This window comes from Heterodontus francisci, chromosome 1 (assembly GCF_036365525.1).
Source record: "Heterodontus francisci isolate sHetFra1 chromosome 1, sHetFra1.hap1, whole genome shotgun sequence".
Lineage (NCBI taxonomy): Eukaryota > Metazoa > Chordata > Chondrichthyes > Heterodontiformes > Heterodontidae > Heterodontus > Heterodontus francisci.
In genome coordinates, this window is record NC_090371.1 from 193,154,331 (window position 1) to 193,177,468 (window position 23,138).

At 44.1% G+C, this 23,138-nt stretch overlaps 1 protein-coding gene across 1 annotated transcript in view; it reads right to left on the reverse strand.

The window, feature by feature from the left end:
• egf (epidermal growth factor) overlaps positions 1-23,138 on the reverse strand; it is a 197,532-nt gene that overhangs the window by 17,730 nt on the left and 156,664 nt on the right. Inside the window, exons 24-25 of the mRNA XM_068032277.1 lie at positions 10,253-10,417; positions 159-264 (exon numbers count right to left, since the gene is read on the reverse strand). Of these exons, the coding sequence (XP_067888378.1) occupies positions 159-264; positions 10,253-10,417 (271 nt within the window). The remainder of the gene's footprint in view (positions 1-158; positions 265-10,252; positions 10,418-23,138) is intronic.

Below are 23,138 nucleotides of genomic sequence, written 5' to 3' on the forward strand. Positions count from 1 at the left end.
GACAGGCCCAATGGTCTTTCCTCATTCTTAAGCTTGTTCGAAATTATTTTACAAATCACACTCCTTGTGGGGAGCACAGCTCACCAGAATCACTTACTGGGAATTCAGACACGCACTTTCATCCATTCATTTTAATCTTCATGAACTGATTAAATTACCTGCTGCTCACTGTTTGTCGATGTCTCGGTTATGCTGTCGATGGTGCTGCTGCTTGTTTCACTCATTTCTTCTGAATAATGACTCTTCTTCAAATGCTTTTGGTGCCTATTAAACAAACCTATATATATTATCCAAGCTCCAATTCCAAGTAACAGTGATCTGATCAAGGTGTTTTAAATGTTAGAAGGATTCGGGATGCAGAAATACTATTTTCTCTGGTGAGAGTTAAAGGCCTGCTCGGGTCTGCAAAAAAAAAACCCAACCTGAACCCGACAGAACCAAATCTGACCCGATACCGACCCAGCCCGAGTCCTTCCATTTTTTCCTGCGCCCGACCCGACCCGACCTGATCCGACCTTCCGTTTTTTACTTTCTTGCTGATCTGCACAAGCTTAAAATAACTGTAACAAAACCACCTTTCTAGTCCAAAAATTAAATTAACAGTGGAACCACTTACTTGTGATAGAGCGTGTCCGATCTGGCCCGACCCGAGCCCGAATGCCGGACCCGGAAGTGCGACCCAACCCGAACCCGACACATGTTGTCGGGTCTTGTCGGGTTCGGGTCGGGTAGCAGGCCTTTAGTGGGAGTATCAAGAATGAGAGGACATAATCTTAAAATTAGTGCTGGTCCATTTAGGAGTGAGATCAGGAAGCACTTCTGTGCACAAATGGTAGTAGACACCTGGAATTTTCTTTCCAAAAAGGCTGTGGTTGCTGCGTCAAATGACATTTTCAAAACTGAGATTGATAGATTGTTATTTTAGGTAAGTGTATTAAGGGATATGGAGCAAAAGCAGGTAAATGGAGTTGAGGTACAGGATCTAATTAAATGGTAGAGCCAGCTCCAGAGGCTGATGGTCTATTTCTGTTCCTATGCTGGTCATGTAAAACCCTCAGACAATCTTACACCACTTTCATTTTTTACCATGCATGTCCATACTTCAGCAGGTCATGCATTGAAGCTGCAGCAACTTACAAGTGAAATCCTGACACAATGACAGCAAATCATACAAACACAACCTTAGCTACATGATGCATGAAAGACTAGGGGAACAGACAAGCATTTTTGTGGCTGCAGATATGAATTTAGGATGGTATGTTGTCTCCCTGGTGCCAGGGTCAGCGATGCTACTGAGCAGCTGCAGAATATTCTGAGGGGGGGTAGGGTGAACAGCCAGAGGTCGTGGTTCATATCGGTACCAGTTATATATGTAGAGGGCTGAGGTCCTGCAGGCAGATTTTATGTAACTGGAATGAAATTAACAAACAGTATCTTCAAGGTAGTAATTTCTAGATTATTCCCAGTGCCATGTGCTAGCGAGTACAGAACTAGAAGATTAGTGCAGATGAATGCATGGCTGGAGAGATGATACAGGAGGAAGAGCTTTAGATTCTTGGGGCAATGGGACCAATTTTAAGGAGGAAATAAAGAGGGATCAGAATAGGTTCGCACAAACCAAAAGGGTAGGACTCCTGAATCTAGAGCCCCCTAGATGTCAAAGAGCATACAGGGTAGGATAAGGCAAAAAAGGGAAGCTTATGTCAGATAACTCAGAGCTCAACACTGCAGAAAGCCTTGAGGAGTATAAAAAGTGAAGATGTGAAATTTAAAAGGAAATTAGAAAAACAAAGAGATGGAAGGAAAATATACTGACAAGTAAAATCAAGGAAAACCCAAAGATGTTTTATAAATACATAAAGAGCAGGAGGATAACTAAGGAAAAAGTAAAGCCAAGTAGAGATCAAAAAGGCAACCAGTGTGTGGAGAAATGGTTCTTAATGAATACTTTGGTCGGGATTTTATGCTAATAATGAGGGTCTTGCATCTGGAAAAAGCGACGCCGAGAACCCTGTGTCGCCTCTTCTCCGGAAGGCCCGCTGAATCTAATGCCAATCCGGCACTTAAGTGGACAGCAGTGGGCCTTCCTTGGGATCAAGGACCTCAGTGCTAGAAGTCCTATCCTTGAGAGCTGCCCTCCAATCTGAGACCAGCAGCTCTTCCACTCAGCAGCACCACTGCAGAGGTGGAGCAACTATCCGAGTCCCAGGAGCCTCATTGAACCCAGGCCACAGGTAGGTCAGGGTGGGAGGGTTTTCACAGGGTGGGGGTCATGCCGAGGTGGGTGTACTGGGGTGGGTTGCAAGGGCGGGGCAGGGAGGGGGGGGTGCCTCCTTGTGGAGTATCCCTTTCCAATGCCAGGTCCCTCGTTGAGGCACTAAGTGCCTTTTAATGAGGGAGCCCCCCCCCCCTCCACAACTCAGGAGCCGGGAAGTAGCCCCGCACGGTTTTTCATGCGATGCTTCCTGTGTGGCGACTGGGCTGTCTGCCACATAGATAATTGTGGTGGAGGGATGAGGCCTGTAATTGGGCATTAATTGCCCAGTTAAGGGCCTCAATTGGTGGTGGGGTGGGAAGGTCGTTCACAGGCCTTCCTGCCCCAGACTAAATTTTAGTGGAGGCGGGAATCCCTCCCTGCCACCATCCCACCTGATTTTATGCTCTCCCCACCTCCAAACCGGCTGCAGGGGAGAGCATAAAATTCCCCCCTTTGTGTCTGTCTTCACTAAAGTGGAGGACAATGCAGACATTGTAGATAAGGAGGAGGAGTATGAAATAGTGGAACATAAGAACATAAGAAATAGGAGCAGGAGTAGGCCATTCAGCCCCTCAGGCCTGCCCCGCTATTCAATAAGATCATGGCTCATATTCCCCCAGACCTCAACTCCTCTTTCGTGCCAGCTCCTCATAGCCCTCAACTCCCCGATATTTCAAAAATCTATCTTTTCTTTAAATACTTTCAGTGATCTAGCCTCCACAATTCTCTAGGGTAGAGAATTCCAGACATTCACTACACTCTGAGAGAAGAAATTCCTTCGCATCTCAGTTTTAAATGAGTGTCCCCTTATTCTGTAACTATGTCCCCTTGTTTGAGATTCCCCCACTAGTGGAAACATCTTCTCAACATCTACCCTGTCAAGCCCCCTCAGAATCTTGTATGTTTCAATAAGTTCACCCCTCATTCTTCTAAACTCTAATGAATAAAGGCCTAACTTGTTTAGCTGTTCTTGATAAGTCAACCCCTTCATCCCAGGAATCAGCCTAGTGAATCTCTTTTGAACTACCTCCAATCCCAGTCTATCTTTTCATAAATACGTGAACCAAAACTGTACACAGTACTCCAGGTGTGGCCTCACCAACACCCTGTACAGTTGTAACAAGACTTCCCTATTTTTAAACTCCAACCCTCTAGCAATAAAGGCCAAAATTCCATTTGTCTTCTTAATTACTTGCTGCACCTGCATTCTAATTTTTTGTGTTTCATGTGCAAGAACACCCAGATCCCTCTATGTGCGATTTTTTGAAGTCACTCTCCATTTAAATAATAGTCTGCCTTTTGATTCTTCCTACCAAAGTGCATGACCTCACACCTTCCTACATTAAACTCCATCTGCCAAGTTTTTGCCCACTCACTCAACTTGTCTATACCCCCTATCAGATTCCTTATGTCCTCATCACAACATGCCCTCCCACCTATTTTTGTATCGTCAGCAAATTTGGATATATTACACTCTGCCCCCTCCTCCAAGTCATTAATATAGATAGTAAATAATTGAGGCCCTAGGACTGATCCTTGTGGCACTCCATTAGTTACATCTTTCCAACCTGAAAAAGACTCATTAATACCGACTCTCTATCTTCTGTGTGTTAACCAATCCTCAATCCATGCTAATACATTACCCCCAAAACTGTGAGTGCCTATCTTGTGCACTAATCTTTTATGTGGCACCTTATCAAGTGCCTTCTGGAAATCCAAATACACTACATCTACCGGTTCCCCTTTATCATTTCTGCTTGTTATATCCTCAAAGAACTCTAGCAAATTTGTCAAACATGATTTCCCTTTCACAAAACCATGTTGACTCTGTTTGATTACGTTAAGCTTTTCTAAATATTTTGCTATTTCTTCCTTAATAATGGACTCTAGCATTTTCCCAATGACTGATGTTAGGCTGACTGGTCTATAGTTTCCTGCTTTTTGTCTCTCTCCCTTCTTGAACAGGGGCATTCCAATAGCGGTTTTCCAATCCACTGGGATCCTCCTGGAATCCAGTGAGCTCTGGAATATTTTGACCAATGCCTCCACTATCTTTGCAGCCACTTCCTTTAAAACCCTTGGATGTAGGTCATCAGCTCCTGGCAACTTGTCTGCCTTTAGTCCCGTTAATTTGTCAAATACTTTGTCCCTCATGATAGAGACTCTTACAAGATCTTTCCTCCCATTAGGAGGGGGATAAGCATAATCATAGAGGAACTTTTAAGTGGTTTAGCATCTTTGAAAGTAGATAAATCAGCAGGCCTGGATGAAATGTATCCCAAGCTGTTAAAAGAAGCAAGGGAGGAAATAGTAGAGGCTCTGACTATCATTTTCCAATTCTTTCTGGGTACAGGCATGCTGCCAGAAGATCAGAGGACTGCTTATTTTGTACCGTTGTTTAAAAAGGGAGAAAGGGATAGCCCAAGTAATTATAGGCCATTCAGCCTAAACTTGATGCTGGGCAAATTATTGGAAAAATTTCTGAGAGACAGTATTAATAATCACTTATAAAGGCATGGATTAATCAAGGACAGCATGGATTTGTTAAGGGAAGGTCATGTCCGACTAACTTGATTGAATTGTCTGAGGAGGTAGTAAGGAAGGCCGATGAGAGTAGCAAGTTTGATGTAGTCTACATGGAATTTAGCAAGGCTTTTGACAAGGTCCCACATGGCAGATGGCAGAAAGGTAAAAGCCCATGAGATTCAAGGGAAAATGGCAAGTTGGATCCAAAATTGGCTCAGTGGCATGAAGTAAAGGGTTATGTTTGAAGTTTGTTTTGTGACTGAAAGGCATTTCCAGTGGGGTTCCTCAGGGCTCAGTACTAGGTCCCTTGCTTTTCATGGTATACATCAATGATTTAGACTTAAATGTAGGGGGTATGATTAAGATGATACAAATGATGCAGATAATACAAACATTGGCTGTGTGGTTGACAGTGAGGAAAAATCTGTAGATTGCAAGAAGATATCAGAAAAATGGCAAATGGAATTCAATCTGCAGAGTGTAAGGTAATGCATTTTGGGAGGGAAAACAAGGCAAGGATTCCCTTACTGCACAGTAAATGCAGTAAATGGTCAGATACTGAGAAGTGTAGAGAAAGAGAGGAACCTTGGAGTACATGTCCACTGATCTCTGTGGGATAGGTAGATAAGGTGATTAAGAAAACATATGGTATACTTTCCTTAATTAGCCAAGGCATAGAATATAAGATCAGGGAAGTTATGCTGGAACTGCATAAAACGCTAGTTAAGCCACAACTAGAATACTGTGCACAATTCTGGTCACCACATTACAGAAAGGATATGATTGCATTAGAGAGGGTACAAAGGAGATTTACAGGGTGTAGCTAGGAGTGGAAAATTTTAGGTATGAGGAAAGATTGAATACACTGGGATTGTTTTCTTTGGAACAGAGGAGACGAGGGGGAGATTTAATTGATGTGTATAAAATTATGAGGATCTTAGATAGACTGGATAGGAAGGCCTTATTTCCTTTAGCAGAAAGGTCAATAACCAGGAGGCATAAATCTAAAGTAATTTGTAGAAGGAGAAATATTTCACCCAGAGTGTGGGTTGAGGTCTGGAACTCACTGCTGGAGAGGGTGGTAGAGGCATAAAACCTCATCACATTTAAAAAGTACTTGGATATGCACTTGAGCTTCCGTAACCTACAACTGTGGGATGTTCATGGATAGATATTTTTTGGTTGGCACAGACATGATGGGCCATATTGTCTCCTTCTGTGCCATAAAATTCTATAATTCGATGAAGCTGGCCTGCAGGTTGGGCACCTTTCTGTCACTGTATTGCTCTTCAAACTTTCAACGTCTCAAGACTACTTTCTGCCTGCAGAACAAGATGGCACCTAATACAAGTGAATAAACCATATATTACAAGCTCAACTCCCTCTGAGGAAGCCACCCTGGCTGAAGAACAGTGGCTGCAGGGATGCAGCAAAATTGCACTGCCCTGTTGCCCAGTCCACATGCCTGAATTTCATAGCATTTCCTTTTAGCATCCGTAAATAAATAGCTGATGGACAGGCAATGCATTGAGCCATTTACATAGTACTGATATTAGTTATGTACCATTGCAGCTAGATGCAAAGTACTCATTCCAAGGAATAAGATGCTGCCAAAGTCCTGGCGAAAGAAGAGGTAGTTGAGATACTAGGTGGGCTAAAAATTAATAAAGAGGTATTAGAAAGGCTGGCCGTACTTAAAATTGATAAGCCACCAGGACTGATGGGATGCATCCAAAGATGCTGAGGGAAGCAAGGTAAAAATTGCAGAGGTACTGGTCATAATCTTCCAATCCTCTTTAGATATAGGGATGTCAGAGGAAAAGAGAATTGCAAATGTTACACCTGTTCAAAAAAGTATTTAAGGATAACCCAGCAACTGTAGGCAGTTAATTTAACCTCGGTGGTGGGAAGTTTTTAGAAACATTAATTTGGGACAATATTAACAGTCACTTGGACAAGTATGGATTAATTAAGGAAAGCCTGCAAGCATTTGTTCAAGGCAAATCATGTTTAACTAAGTTGATTGAGTTTTTTGATAAGGTAACAGAGAGGGTTGATAAGGGTGATGTGGCGTAAAAAGATTCCAAAAGCCATTTGGTAAAGTGCCACATTATAGGCTTGACATCAAAGTTGAACCCACAGCATAAAGGGATAGTGGCAGCATGGATACAAAGCTGGCTGAGTGACAGTAAACAGAGTAGTGGTGAACAGTTGTTTTTTGGATTGGAGGAAGGTGTACAGTGGGGTTCCCCAGGGGTTAGAATGAGGACCACTGCTTTTCTTGATTTATATTAATGACCTTGACTTGGGCACAATTTCAAAATTTGTGGATGACAAAAAAGTTGGAAGTATTGTAAACTGTGAGAAGAATAGTGATAACCTTCAAGAGGACATAGACAGGCTGTTGGAATGGGCGGGCATATGGCAGATGAAATTTAATGCAGTGAGACATGGACATAAAGCCCACTATGCTGCAGTTACTCTGCAGAAGCACTGATCTCAGATAGTTTGCCCCTGAAAAAGAAAAAATGAATGATATCGTTCACATTTATGATCTAATAGCATAATCTAAAAACAGTAAACATTTGATATTTTACTTCATTTCCTGGCACACAGCACAAAGACATTCGGTGAATTCATGAGCAGGATTGGAAACCTGAGATTGGGAATAGGAAACTGATTTTCTGGGTTAAATATTTAGGTCTCCTGTGCTCGCTGACCCACGTTAGCTCCTGATTAAACGACACCTCGATTTAAAAATTCTCATCTTGTTTTCAAATCCCTCCATGGCCTTGCCCCTCCCTATCCCTGTAATCTCCTCCAGCCGCACAACCCTTCGAGGTATCTGTGCTCATCGAATACTGGCCTCCTTAGCATTCCCGATTTTAATCACTTCACCATTGGTGGTTGTGCCTTCTGCTGCCTTGCCCTAAGCTCTGGAATACCTTCCCTAAACTTCTCTGCCTCACTACCTCTCTTTCTTCCTTTAAAACCTACCTCGTTGACCAGGCATTTGGTCATCTGCTGTAATCTCTCCTTATGTGACACGATGTCAATTGTTTTTTTATTCATTCCTAGGATGTGGGTGCTGCTGGCTAGGCCACCATTTATTGACTATCCCTAATTGCTCTTGAGAAGGTGATGGTGAGCTGCCTTCTTGAACCGCTGCAGTCCATGTGGGGTAGGTACACCCACAGTGCTATTAGGAAGGGAGTTCCAGGATTTTGACCCAGCGACAGTGAAGGAAAGGCAATATAATTCCAGGTCAGGATGGTGTGTGGCTTGGAGGGGAACTTGCAGGTGGTGGTGTTCCCATGTGACTGCTGCCCATGTCCTTCTAGGTGGTAGAGGTTGCGGGTTTGGAAGGTGCTGTCGAAGGAGCCTTGGTGCATTGCTGCAGTGCATCTTGTAGATGGTACACACTTCTGCTACTGTGCGTCAGTGGTGGAGGGAGTGAATGTTTGTGAATGGGGTGATAATCAAGTGGGCTGCTTTGTCCTGGATAGTGTCGAGCTTCTTGAGTGTTGTTGGAGCTGCACCCATCCAGGCAAGTGGAGAGTATTCCATCACACTCCTGACTTGTGCCTTGTAGATGGTGGACAGGTTTTGGGGAGTTAAGAGGTGAGTTACTCACCACAGGATTTCTAGCCTCTGACCTGCTCTTGTAGCCACAGTATTTATATGGCTACTCCAGTTCAGCTTCTGGTCAATGGTAAACCCCAGGATGTTGATAGTGGGGAATTCAGTGATCACATTGCCATTGAATGTCAAGAGGAGATGGTTAGATTTTCTCTTGTTGGAGATGTTCATTGCCTGGCACTTGTATGGCGTGAATGTTACTTGCCACATACCAGCCCAAGCCTGGATATTGTCCAGGTCTTGCTGCATTTCTACACGGACTGCTTCAGTATCTGAGGAGTCGTGAATGGTGCTGAACATTGTGCAATCATCAGCGAACATCCCCACTTCTGACCTAATGGTTGAAGGAAGGTCATTGATGAAGCAGCTGAAGATGGTTGGGCCGAGGACACTACCCTGAGGAACTCCTGCAGTGATGTTCTTTTGTTTGATAGCACTCCTGTGAAGAGCCTTGAGATGTTTTATTACATTGAAAGCACCATATAAGTAGAAGTTGTTCTGAGCACAAAGTATATCTAAGCAATGTTTCAAAAACATCAGGAGTATGAAATTCTGGAGGAACAACTGCATTGGGAGACTGAAACTCCTTAGGAATTTCAGACCCTGAATTACTTTGCTGGGACATCACGTTATTGAACGGTTAATTTCCATGTTGAATTTCGTCAGAGAAATTACTGCTATGATATGACAAGCGTGATGGAAAACACACCTGCCAAATGGGAACATATTAATTTTGTCATATGTGACACTACTTGAACCTTTTTTACTGGACATTGCACATAACTTGTTTAAAACACAGCTGAACAGCTGAAAACACGGTTACACATTTGCATTCTGAGAGACAGTTGAATAGAGAGACAATGGGACTGCTCACTGATTCAATTAACAAGATTGGTATGGGCAATAGTGATGACCAGCATCCTTAGTCCGTGTAAGAGCCAGAACTCCACCCCACCCCCCGCCCCCCCCCCCCCCTCCCACCCACTGAGTGTGTCTGGAAAGCTTTGAAATCAACAACCCTCCCGGAAGTTGCTGTTTCACACAAAGAGAGGGCCACATGACCTACCTGCTGGACAGACTGGGGCTTTTGAATTGTACTACACAGAAAGGAGACAGACTGCAATTTGAACAGAAGGAGAAGGAAGGTCTCCCTCTGTCTGTCTCTCTCTCTGTCTCTCTCTCCAGCAAAATCCCAGAAAAAACTATGGTGGCAGTTTCTACACTTCAAGACTACAGACAAAGCATATCTTCAGCCTTCTTGTACCAGAGAAGCAAGTCTGAAATTGTGCACCGGGCCCGAGCAAGAACTCCAAACCTCAACTTCAATCAAGGCCATTACCACCCAGTAACTGAATTCCATTTATTACGAACTCTACTTCAACCACCCCCCCCACTGCCCCAATTCTTTCGTCCTGTCTGTATCTATTTGTGTATGTATTTCTCTCATATGCATGTGGTTGTGTCGCGTATTTTGGTAGTTTTCACCGAGTTAGAGTGATAAGGCTAATAAATTTACATCTTTCTTGTTTAAACCTAAGAAAACCTGTCTGATTGGTTCACTTGCAATTACAATTAGAGAGCAGTGAGCAAAGACTCACTGAGGTGGTAAGCTAAAAACACTGTTTTAAAAGATAAACCCTGTTATCGTCAAACCAGGAAAGGGGCAAGAGGGGAGCCTGAGACCCCTTCCTCATCCGGTCGTAACACCAGAATTATTATATAACTGTTTGATGTACTTTGAATCCTAATTTAAACACAGTTCACTGTAATGCATTTCTTTTTTGTAAAACAGTTGCTGTGTGATATTGTACATTATCCAGTTAGACTCACCTGTAGCAGTATGTAACGCAAGCTCCCACTGACAGCAGGCAGATTAACACTATTATGCATACAGCTATAACCACATTACGCCTCTTCTCTTCCTCAACGTGATGCAGTTCCCACCATTGTAAGTCGCTGTACTCACATCGCTCTCCCATATAACCTTTGAGACAGCTATTAAAATGACAGAAAAATACTTATGACAGAGAATACTACATATCTATTTCATGGCAAAAATATATGGTACATATAAGATCAATGCGGTGGAAATTGCTATACCTCATGCCTAACTTCTGCCACAAAATCAGGATTAGGGGGACAAATTTTGGGCAGCTGATTCCTCTGCCTGATCTTCCTGGAAGTGTGCCAGCCGCCCAGTGGGCCTTCGTAAAGCAGGCATTAGGCCTCTTGATTATGCTACCCAGACACCTAATGCCTGTTTAAGGATCCTGTTGCCAAACGAACAAAAACTGAGCCAGTAGGTTTTTCTGGATCTATAGCAGCCTAACCAGCAGTCCTTAAAGGGACTGTCCAAAGGACAGGTACTTACTTTTTACTTACCTGAATGTGGAGCCAGGAGGAGCAGGAGTGACCCTCCCCACTCCATAACACTACTGTAGGTGCTGTCAGCCTATGCTCGCACCCCTCCCGTTGGCCTATCCTCTCCAGTATTGCTGCTGACATCGCAGATAGCCCACATTGGTGACCTCCAAACCAGCAAGCTGTAACAAGGTGGCTGACTGATTCGACAGTCTGACAGTTAAATATGGATGAGGCCCATACCAGAACTTTCAGGGGCCTTTTGCCAGCATGGATGGATGCAGAACAATTGCCTCTCTGACCTGTCTCCCATTTTGGGCCCAATTCCTACTTCTCAGCCCGTTCATCCCATTACTTTTTCAGAAACCCATATCCATGTCTTCAACATCTTTGTACATGTTTGGAATGTGAAATTACTTTCATGTAATTTCACACTCTCTAGATGAAATATGATGTTGGCTCTTTTCTCTCACACACCAAGAAAGAATACCTGTCCATTATTCACCCTTGATCATCCATTGTTCTACAATATACATAATCGTAATATAGTTCTCTGTATTTAAAAATACATGTATGAGTGCATTCATGTATCAGCATTTACAATATTGTTTCACTTCTGACATCATATTTGAGGATTCTGTCGTCACCCCTGTGAAGTTTATTAAACCAGATGAAGCATGTTCTGTATTAAAAATGTTAACTCTGCTTCTATCTCCACAGATGCTGCCAGACCTGCTGAGTATTTCCAGCATTTCTTGTTTTTATTTCAGATTTCCAGCATCTGCAGCATTTTGCTTTTATTATAGAAGCATGTTCTGTAGGTGGTTTCCAGCTTGTCCACCATAACTTTGGCAGAAGGGTCACACAAACCTAAAAAAATGAGAATTGCACTGCCATCTTTTCGATGAGATGTTAAACTTAAGCTTCGTCTGCCTTTTCAGATAGACATTAAAGATCTCATGGTCCTATTTTGTAGAAGAGCAGGGCTGTTCTCAGTATTCTGTCCAATATTTATCTCTCAACTAACAGCACAAAAACAGATTATCTGGCCATTTATTTCATTGCTGTTTATGGGAGCTTGCTGTGGCATTTCCTATATTACAACAGGGAAGACACATCAAAAGTACTTCATTAGTTGTAAAGTGCTTTGGCACATCCTGAGGTCATGAAAAACACTCTGGGCTGGATTTTCTGCTTCGCTAGAAGGCACTTTTTGGCGGGTGTGGTGGTGGAGGGGGCGGGGGTTTGCCGGAGAATCAGCGCGGAGTCGTCCGCCATGGAACCTGATGCCATAATACCGGTATCTGATTTTCTTAGAGGTGGTGAAATTCAATGGCGGCACCCACACTGTAATGCGACGGGATCATAATTTAAATCTGTTACATACTGCTTTGCAAGAATTTGTATCCAATTCGCCGCGATTCTACCAGGCATTTGCAATCATGTGCATGATGTGCGGCACTCACGTGATTTCACTTTCCCGTCTTTGAAAAGCTGGTGCCACAGAGGCGAGAGTCATCGGTGCCTGCAAAGGTTAGGTAAGTTACCTGTTGTTATCTCGTGGAATTCCTTTTCACATCGGACATTGCCACTGAGCTCAATCTGCAGATGTAAGGAAAGGAGGGAACTCTGCAAGTGGATGTGTTTTGTGGGGGGGGGGGGAAGGAGGGAAATCTGCAAGTGGATACTGTTGGGGGGGCTCTCTGCAATCTAACATCAGGAGACATCGTTAATGGTGTTGCCATTGCTGCCCCGTCATATGATTGGGGTGGGGGCGCTGTCATTACGCTAAATGGCCGCCCGCCACGTAATCGTGGCGGTGTGGCCGTTAACCTCGTAGGGATCTCCGCCATTTTGTGCATCCGCCACCGCTCTTGGCGGTGGGATAATAAATCCGGCCCCATGTGTGTAAGGCTTTCTTTCTAAATGAGATAAATGACATTTAGACAGTTTTCATGGGTTTCCATGCCTTTCTACTGAAGTTACAATGGATGAACCTCCACGGAAGTACAACCCACATGTATTGCTGTCCCTTTACTGTCTTTATCTTTTTTGAATTTTGCCCCTTTTTCCCCTTCCTTTTGGTTTATCGTTTAGTGAACTTACCATCAGAAGGACCCATTAGACATTTGTAAGTTCAACAAAACATCATTGATCACATAGGCTAAAAGGAAGTCAAAGGTCCAATTTAAAAAATGTATGCTGCTGGCAGGGAGCCAGGAAGGATGGGCAGTTAAAATAGCTTGGGAACTTGCCTGCTGATCTCTTTGAGCAAGCAGCAAGGACACTTGCCCATAATGGGGATCCTACTCTAAATATACAGGTCAGGATCCAGTGTTGTCATCAGAACATGATCTGCAATAACAAAGCACAGAAGCCGCTGTGGCTTTTCCGCCAGGTGAAGCCAGCGAGAAGAGAATCTGGGCCCAGAAGAGCCTCAAATGGATATTTTTTTAAAAAATTCTCCTTGTGGGGGTCAGGAGGAGTTGGAGTGGGATAAATTACATTGGCCTGGATTTTGCAGTGGTAACGATGGGGAAATTGCATTTGCTGTCATTACTCCACTGAAATTGATAGAAGCTTTGGGGGTCCACATGTGCACAGAGTAACCTGGAAATCAGAAATTGAGGCCCCCACACTGCAATTCATAAGCAATCAATGAATTGACAGAAACTTCCATTTTTACATTGTTCGTCTCGCTGTAAAAATCTTTGAAGTAGTTACATCTTGTTGAATATGATATAATTGGGTTTTTAAAGGCATACTAACTTCATAATAACTGCTAAAGACCCTCACTGGCACTAAAAATCTAATTTTAGATTTATACAGTGGCAAATTCCCCTCTGGTCTCTGCCCTATCACAGACCTTCCCTTTTATTCTTCTTCCCCCCTCCGTCCTTTCAGTTGCTCAAAACCTATTACATTTCTAGCCTTTCCCAGTTCTGATGAAAGGTCATCGACCTGAAATGTTAACTCTGTTTTTCTGTCCACAGATGCTGCCAGACCTGCAGAATATTTTCAGTACTTGCTGTTTTTATTATATAAGCCATTCTTTACCGCTGGCCTGGTTTCAGCCCAATCGTGCCTGGGGACTCACCATGTGCTGATTCCAGATCTATACTTGCCTCCAATGTACATGCAGTGCCAATATCTGAGCTGGAGGCTATGAGTGTCACATTAAGTGATGGGGCCTCTTCATCAGTGCTGTGCTGTTGCTCTCTCTCCTCCTGGGGCTGCTGTGGTGGGGCAGGTGGCAGTTCCTGGGTGTCTGAAAGCAGGAACTCAGAAAAGGAAAGCTAGTGTGGGAGAAGGGGGGATGTGGTGGGTAGCAAGAAGTTCATCAATGTAATGAGTTCTTTATATTGTCTGATGCAAAATAAATGAGATGCATGGAGTCTAGTTGGTTGAAGATCTCTAACTAGTTTATGAACAGCTATCAAATGTATACAGTCCAGAGCAAACTATTTACAGAACCTCCCTCTCAGTGTTACAGTTGCAGTGACTCAGGCTTTGGTCACATGACTGCATCCTGGAACTTAGCTTATTCACATACTAAGATCTTAAAGGGACATCACTCTTAAAGGCAATCATACAACATCCCCCATTTTTTCAAAGATAAGTCTCGTATGGTACAATTAAAGATACATAAAATTAGATATCAAAATTAGTTATACGATATATAGATCATAACATTTACAAGTATCGAAGCTTAAGAATCCATATATAATTTCGGTGGTTTGACATCTCTTCAGATCTGATTATGGTGCAATCTTCTGGGGAGGTGGATTTCATCCTTGTCTGTTTTGGGTTTGTGGGCGTGTTGTCAATGTGTTGGTTGTTGTTCTGTTCTTTCACACCCGCATCATTGGAGTGTGTTCTTTTGAGTCCGCTGTGCGCAATTGGAGTATTGCACACTTCTCTTAGTTGGCCTCGGTTCCTTCTCAACACCGTTCCACTGGTGAACCTAGGCTCACTGAATATTTTGGATATCTCTGCAGGGAACCATGTTCTCATTGTGGGGTGTATGACACTGACCTTTTGTCCTACATATAGCTGAGGTTGTTCTGCTCCTTCATATCGGTCATACACCATCTTCATTCTCCCCGGTTTTTCAAGCAGTGTCTCCTGCATCTCAGAGATTTTGGACAAATGAGTCCGCACTTGTCTGCCAAATATGATCTCTGCTGGTGACGATAAGCCTATATCCATAGTGTAGCTCTCAAGTGGAACATGGCAACGCAAAAATCTTGTTTCGTTGTCCAACATTTCAGAATAAGTGCTTTGACTGTGTGAACCATTCGCTTGGCAAGACCATTAGATCTAGGGTAATGTGATGAGGACGTCACATGGTTTACACCCCATTTGGCACACATATCCCTGAAAGGTTTGCCCATATACTGTGGCCCATTGTCAGAAATAATTTCTTCAGGCGCATCGAATAGACATTACGGCACTCAAAGTGGCTGCAACAACTGCGCTTGAGGTGTCTGTTACCTGTCTGACAATTGGAAATTTGGAGAAATAATCAGTGATTAAGACAAAGTCGTCTCCATTAACGGAAAATAGATCAGGGACTGACGGAATCTGATGAGGTTGTAGAGGTTCTTTGCGTTGTTGTATCTGGTGGCTCTGGCATGCCTCGCACATCCTCACTAACCTTTCAATGTCACTGTTGATCCCTGGCCAATAAACAGTGTCTTGTGCCAGTCGTCTTATTCGCTCTATGCCCATATGGCCTTGGTGCAGTTGTGGCAAGATGTCCTGTCAGAGAGCTTTGGGCAGAGTCATTTGTTTTCCCTTGAAGGTGACACCTCTCAAGATATAGAGTTCATCTCTATAAGGTCAAAAGCACCTGAGGGTTTCTGACACCTCCTTTATCGTGTCAGGTGAACCTTCTATGATGACTCTCCTACAGTGTCTTTAGTTGTGGGTCATTGGCTTCTGATTGCAGTTGGTCACATTTGTGCTGACCAAAATGCAATAAATTGATTTTGAGCACATCTTCCATCTCAACGTCCATGCGATCTACTTGTAGATCCAGTGGAACTTCTTCATTCTTGCTCAGTGATCATTTTGGTGCCTGCCCACCTGATCGGTGGGGAGGGGGTGGGGAGATGGCCCGCCACAGCTATTTAAATGAGTTGCCGCACAGAGCATTGTGGCGGCTCTGCGACATGTGGCCAGTGTGGGCGGGCAACCGTTCTCTTCACTTGCCTCTGACGTTGGCAGTGGGCACAGAAGATTCAGCCCATTGATTCCTGTGGCTGTTGCCTGTAGGACATCAAATCCAGGTGGTGAAATCTAAAATTCACTTTTAATTGGAGCTGATCTTCTAGCATTTTCAATATCTTTGTGGATCTTTCTGGTCCTCTTCAGATAAGCCAGAGGTATTGATTCCATGTAATCCCTCATTTCCAACTGCTCCTAGTATTTTAGAGCCTGATTCTCAGATTTGACAATCACTTGGTCTGTAAAGCATAACTGCATTCTTTGTTTGAAAAGTTTGAACTCAGATAGGATAGCAATGGCTTTCCAGTTCATGCTGGGAAATTTGATGTCCATACTTCTGCTATTGTTTTGCTTTAAAGCTTGCTTTAAGACTTGTTCTATGACTCTGCACTGTTTTCCCTTTAAGAAACTCTTTGTTATTTAGACTATCTGCCTGGATGGAGATGAGCAGGTGTTTTGCAGTGCTCTGTGTGTATCTTGCTTGCAGCACTTAAGCTGATCTGTTTACATTGCTGTTCAACAGGCAGTTCAATTGTTTTTTTTTTGCTGGAGTTTGTTTATGTTCCTCACACTCGAGTGGTTTAATTTTTTTTAGCTGTGGTTGGTAAGCAAAAGCTCTTCTTCATGCTTGAGCGATTTAATTAATTTTTAAAAATTGTGGCTGCCTGGATCTGCAGTGATCGGAGGATTCCCACACTTTTTACTATTGGGCGCCTCCTGTAATGGTGCTGACCTCGATCAACCTGGGAAAGGAGTCGGGTTTTTCCCATTTTTTTTTTACACACAGCGTTTGAAAAAAAATCAATTCTTAAGCACATCAGAGCTTTTTTATAACTGGGATTCCTCAACTGTTGGCACAATGACTCACCGACTTACTTTCAGCCTGTCATTCTGTGCTCTATTTTCTACAGCTGGAGGTGAGTTCCTTTTTACTTTCTACTGTTTGGGACAATATTTCTATGGAAACTTTTCTCTTTTGGCTGTAGGAAGGGTAGTTTTTACAGCTGTTTTACCTGTGGTCTTCAATCTTAGACTTTGTCTTCTCACCACAGCTGCCACCATGTACTGAGTTCTTTATGTTGTTTGATACAACATAAAAGAGATGCGTGGAGTCCAGTTGGTTGAAGATCCCTAGCAGGTTTATTAACAGCTAACAATTATCTACAGTACAGAGGTAACTATTTAGAGAACCTTCCTCTAGGTGTTACAGTTGCAGAGTGACTCAGGCTTCAAGTCACATGACTACATCCTGGTACTTAGCTCATTAGCACACTAAGATCTTAAAGGGACATCATTCTCAAAGGCTATCATACAACAATAAGCAGCTTGCTCATCATGCCAGATAGCAGGATGAGGGTGCGCTGGGAGTTGTGAAGGGGCACGAGGCAGGAACATACCAACAGCCTCAATGTTCTCAGTGACACAGATGCTGTGTGTTCCTTTGCAGCTGTCACCATGATGCAGAGAGTCTTCTCTGTATGGTTCAGGAGATACAGACGTCCTTGTCCCCTGCCGGCTCTGCTCTGCTCCCTTCTATTGTGTGCCATCTTGTTCTGCAAGGGAGAGGCAGAATGTCAATGATTATGTAGCACTAAATTTGAGTGATGTGCCTGTCACAACTGAGTAGCTGGAGGTCTGTGGAGGCAGTGAGAGTTGGGTGTGAGGCTGGCAGCATTGGTAGGTGTGTGAGGGTGAGGTGGAGTATCTGGATGTTGGGTGTGAGTCCTGAGTGCCAGGGACTGCTGCTGGGTGAGCGATGATGGTGTGGTGCATTGAGTAGCGTGAAAGGTTGATGGTGCGATGGGTAGGAGATGTCATGTGAAGATGCATTCACTCATGTTGACCTTCCTGGCCACTCCCTTTCTGAGGGTGGTCATCCTCGAGGGTCTTCTGGACACCATCGCACCCCCCACCCCCACCCCTGGGACTATGGCATCTCTCCTCCTGCCCATCTGCAACACGAATGCCTCGAACGCTGCTTCCGTCACCATGAATCCATCTTTCTGTCCTGGGTGTTCAGTTTCCAGGAATTGCCATTGCAGCAATCTTTTTGTGCAGCTTCCCTATAAGAGGAAGCCTGCCTTTAAGAAGAATAGCTGTCTGTACCACATGGTCTGCAATCAATGCCTCTGGGGCCTCCTGCTGTGTGCAGAGCTCGTCGGCAGTGTTAAGAAGCAGAGAATAGTGCTGGAGGCAACAAGTCAGCACCACAATCATTCCGATCAGATGGGCACATGAATTTTGTGTTGCCCAGCTCGATCTGAATGGGTGCTGGCATGTCATGGGTTGAAACCATTGGCCTGAAAATTGGAGCAAAAGAATTTCTAGCCCAATTTTTTTTTTAAAGTTTGTTTATAATATTTGAGATTCCATCTTAATCAAATTATAATAATTTATTTTGCTGTTTTAATTAATTTAATTTAAATTAAACTGATGATAATCAGTGTTTTTAACTTCCTAGTTTGATGTTTGTAAGAATACTTCAATGTGATTGGCACCCTGCTTGCTGACATCATGACTACTGCACGCTGGGAGATCCCCTTGAATTGGTGCTAGATTCAAATTGCTGTCAGGAAAGGTGACATCCGTGTCATTGAGATTGCTAGATTTTCACGGGCAGCTCTCTTCAAGGTTAGTGGCGAGCGTGTTTCTGATGGCTGTGCCTTTGGTGTTGGTGTCCTCTTGCTGCTTGGATGTTAGCTCATGCCCGCTGACCAGCTGCTGCTTCCTGCCCACTTTGGGTGATGTGCCCCCTCCAATGCCTGGACCATCTGAGCTGCCCCTTCTCCTCAAAGGGGGCCATGGGCCTGGGTGAATGAGGCCCATGGCAGGTGTGAAATCTCTGATTCCTAGGTCTTCTACCAGGATGAACCCACACCCCACCAAACTTGCCAATGAGTCCTATCCTTGGGGCAAGTGGCACTGCTCTATGTGACCCTGACCACACACCCCCACATTCCTGGAACCTTCTCCCCTCTTCTGCCAATGTCTGCCAGTGCCCTTTGGGCACCACCCTTCCTGCCACCGCTGGCTCTCCCAATGGCTTCGCTGGACTTGCCGTATCCCACCTCGCTGCCATCTCGTTTCACCAGACGAGGCTCTGAAGCCCCATGATTCCCATCTGCCACTGTTAAAATCCAAATCACCCCGTAACAATTCAGCTAATTGGCCTTTTAAATACCTCAATTGCTTTCCCGCAACCTCGTTGTCAGATGTCTGCACTGGTAAAATCCAAAAGGGACGTCACGCTGTCAGACTTCTGACCAAATGCAGTCTGCTCCCATTTTATGGCCACACCCCACCTCCCTCACCTCACTGCCTCCAACCTCACACTTAGCGGCCCAATAAAATACCGGCCAATACTCCAGTTGAAGTCGAACTAGTGTTTTATAAAGGTTCACCATAATGTCCTTGCTTTTATATTCTTTGCCTCTATTTATAAAGCCCAGTATCCCATATGCCTTATTAACCACTTTCTCAACCTGCTCTGCTACTTTCAATGATTTGTGCAGATGTACCCCAAGGTCCCTTTGCTGTTGCACCTCCTTTAGAATTGTACCCTTTATTTTATATTGCCTCTCCTAGTTCTTCTGACCAAAATGTATCATTTCACATTTCTCTGCATTAAATTTCATCTGCCATGTGTCTGCCCATTCCACCAACCTGTCTATATCCTCTTGAAGTCTCCTCATAGATCATAATACTTCCACATTTTGTGACATCTGCGAATTTTGAAATTGTGCCTTGGATACCCAAGTCTAGGTCATTAATATAAAACAAGGAAAGTAGTGGTCCTAATACTGATCCTGGGGAATCCCAATATATACCTTTCTCCAGTCGTAAAAATAACCATCCACCACTACTGTCTGTTTCCTATCTCTCAGCCTAGTTCGTATCCAAGCTACAACTGTCCCTTTTATGCAATAGGGTTCAACTTTCCTGACAAGCCTGTTATGTCGCACTGTATCAACACTTTTTGGAAGTCCATGTACACCTAATCAACTGCATTACCCTCATCAACCCTTTCTGTTACCTCATCAAAACTCAATCAAGTTACCTAAACATGTTTTGCCCTTAACAAATCAGTGCTAGCGTTCCTTAAATAATCCACATTTGTTCAAATTTTGTTCCTGATTATCATTTCTAAAAGCTTTCCCACAACTGACTAGCCTGTAATTTCTGGACCTATCTTTACACATGTTTTTGAACATGGGTGTAACATTTGCAATTCTTCAGCCTTTTGGCTCCACTGTTGGATCTAAGGAGGATTGGAAGATTGTGGCTAGTGCCTCTGCAATTTCCACCTTGACTTCCCTTAGTATCCTCGGATGCATCCAATCCAGTCCTGATGACTTGCCAACTTTAAGTACCACCAGTCTTTCTAATACCTCCTCATCATCAATTTTAGCCCATCCAGTATCTCAACTACCTCTTGTTTCACTATAACCTTGGCAAGATCTTCCTCATTAAAGACAGATGCAAAGTACTCATTTAGTACCACAGCAAAGGCCTCTGCCTCCATGCATAAATCCCCTTTTTGGTTCCTAATCGGACCCACACCTCCTTTTACCACCCTTTTACTATTTATATGCCTATAGGAGACTTTTGGATTCCCTTTTATGTTGGCTTCCAGTCTCTTCTTATAGTCTCTGCTTTTCCTGCTTGTTTTTATACTTCCCCTGTGAACTTTTTATATTCAGCCTGGATCTCACTTGTATTGTCAACCTGACATCTGTCATATGCACTCTTTTTCTGCTTCGTCTTACTCTCTATCTCTTTCATCATCCAGGGAGCTCCGGCTTTATTTGTCCTATCTTTCCCCCTCATGGGACTGTACCTCGACTGTACCTGAAATGGCTACTCTTTAAAGGCAGCCCATTGTTCAATTACAGTTTTGTCTGCCAATCTTTGATTCCAATTTACCTGGGCCAGATTTGTTCTCACCCCATTGAAGTTGGCCCGCTCCAATTACTTTTACTCTGGATTGCTTCGTGTTCTTTTCCATAGCCAACCTAAACCATATGACGCTATTATCACTGTCCCCTAAATGTCCCCTGACTGACACTTGATCCACTTGTCCCACCTCATTCCCCAGAACCAGATCCAGCAATTCCTCTTTTCTCATTGGACTGGAAATATACTAATGTAAAAAATTCTCCTGAACCCACTCTAGAAATTCTTGCTCCTCTCTGCCATTTACACTACTACTAGTCCGATCTATATTCGAATAATTAAAGTCCCGTATTATATTTACTCTATAGTTTTTGTATCTCTCAGCAATTTCCTAGCAAATTTGTTCCTCTATATCTTCCCCACTAGTTGGTGGCCTATAGAATACACCCAGTAGTGTAATGATATCTCTGTTGTTTCTTGTTTCTAACCAAATAGATTCTGTCCTTGACCCCTCTAGGACATCCTCTCTCTCCAGCACTGCAATATTCTCCTCAATCAATACTGCCACCCCTCCTTCTTTCTTTCCTTCCCTATTGTTCCTGAACACCTTGGCAATGGGGGTCCTGCAGTGGGCTGGAAGAGAGGGGGAGACTCCATTCTTGGCCCTTTGTTGGACCCCTGGTGGAATTCCACAGTAGCCAGCCAATTAACTGCCCACTGTCGGAAACACCATCCCTTTAAGGGACAAGCTCCCACCTCCAGAGCCACTGGCCAATCAGAGGGCCAGCAGCTCTGCAGTATCAGCAATGTCACCGGGAGTGGTGCCCACTGTCAGTACTGCAGAAGGTCCGTAGTGGCGAAGATGTCAGACGTCCTGGGACACAGATAAGTGGGGTGGGTCACCGGGGCCAGTCAGGCAAGCCCCAGCGAGGAGGTAGGTGGGGGTGTGTTCGTGAGGTCAGGAGAGGGCTCTTGCTGCTCACTGCCAGGGGTGCTCTCCATGGGCCATAGATTGCCCCAGAGGTGGGACCTCCCCCCGAGCCTACTAGGAGGCTGCCAGGTCTCGCCTGACAGTGTCTTCATGCAGTGACCGGCCCCTCTGATTTTGGTATGAGCAGACTGGAGGCCGGAAGCTGCCCTTAAGTGGCCAAATTAGCCTTGGGTGGGAGCCCCGTCCTCCAACTTCCTTGCCGCCAACAAAATGGCAAGGGGGGGGTTGTGGGCAGGACGGTATTGGGCACGTTGCCCGACGCCACCCCATGCCATTTTGTGTGCCCCCCCCCACCCCCCGCTTCCGTTCCCATCTCCAAAGGCAGGATAAGATCTTGCCCCTTGTATTCAGGAATACTTGGTAACCAGTCCTGCCCTTTTATGAGCCGGGTCTCTGTTGTTGCCATGACATAATATTCCCATGTGGCTACCTGCGCCTGCAGCTCATCACCTGATTTGCCACCCTCTGTGCATTCATATACATGCACTGTAACTTTAATTTAGGCCTTATTGCATTTTCTCTTACTCTGATCCCCACCTAATACCTTACTATTACTTACTTTAGTGCTGCCTATTTCTTACTCTAGTGCTATCTGTTTTTCTTTTGCTAGTCCTGCAAACATGTTTGAACCAACAAGAAAAGGGAGTTAAAATCAAATGAGCCTCACACTGCTGACGTCAGGGGTGATTGGCACTCATCCAGCCCACCACTCCCTGATTCCTGTTTCCCACTCCCAATTAAAATTGGGACTTTCGTTGACTCAGCATCCATTTTTATCTGCTTACAGTTCTATGAAACACCTTGACATTTTTTTTATATTAAAAGCACTATATAAATACAAATTGTTATTTGTTGAGACTTTGGGGACCACTTTAATTGGTCAGTTTAGTCTCGTACCTTTAGCACAATATTAAATTTTAAAATTGTTGCCCAGGTAATGTTTGTTTAGCATATCATTTTCAGTTGCACATGAAAAGGAAAACAGTTCAAAGGTTTCTGCATGCACCTCCCTTGAAAAGGATCCACAGTGATCTGCTTCCAGACCAGACCACAGTTCTTTCTGTAACCGGCTGACAGAACAATTGGAAGGGAGAGCGACAAATACCTCCCGCAGCCCCCCACCCAACCACCCACCCACCTCCCATCCACCCTCCTGGGAGAATGGACTCAACGGCCATTTTCAGAAAGCTCCAGTTTGCCCTCTCTCCATTTCTGGCTGAAGTCAGGACTTCATTTTATTGA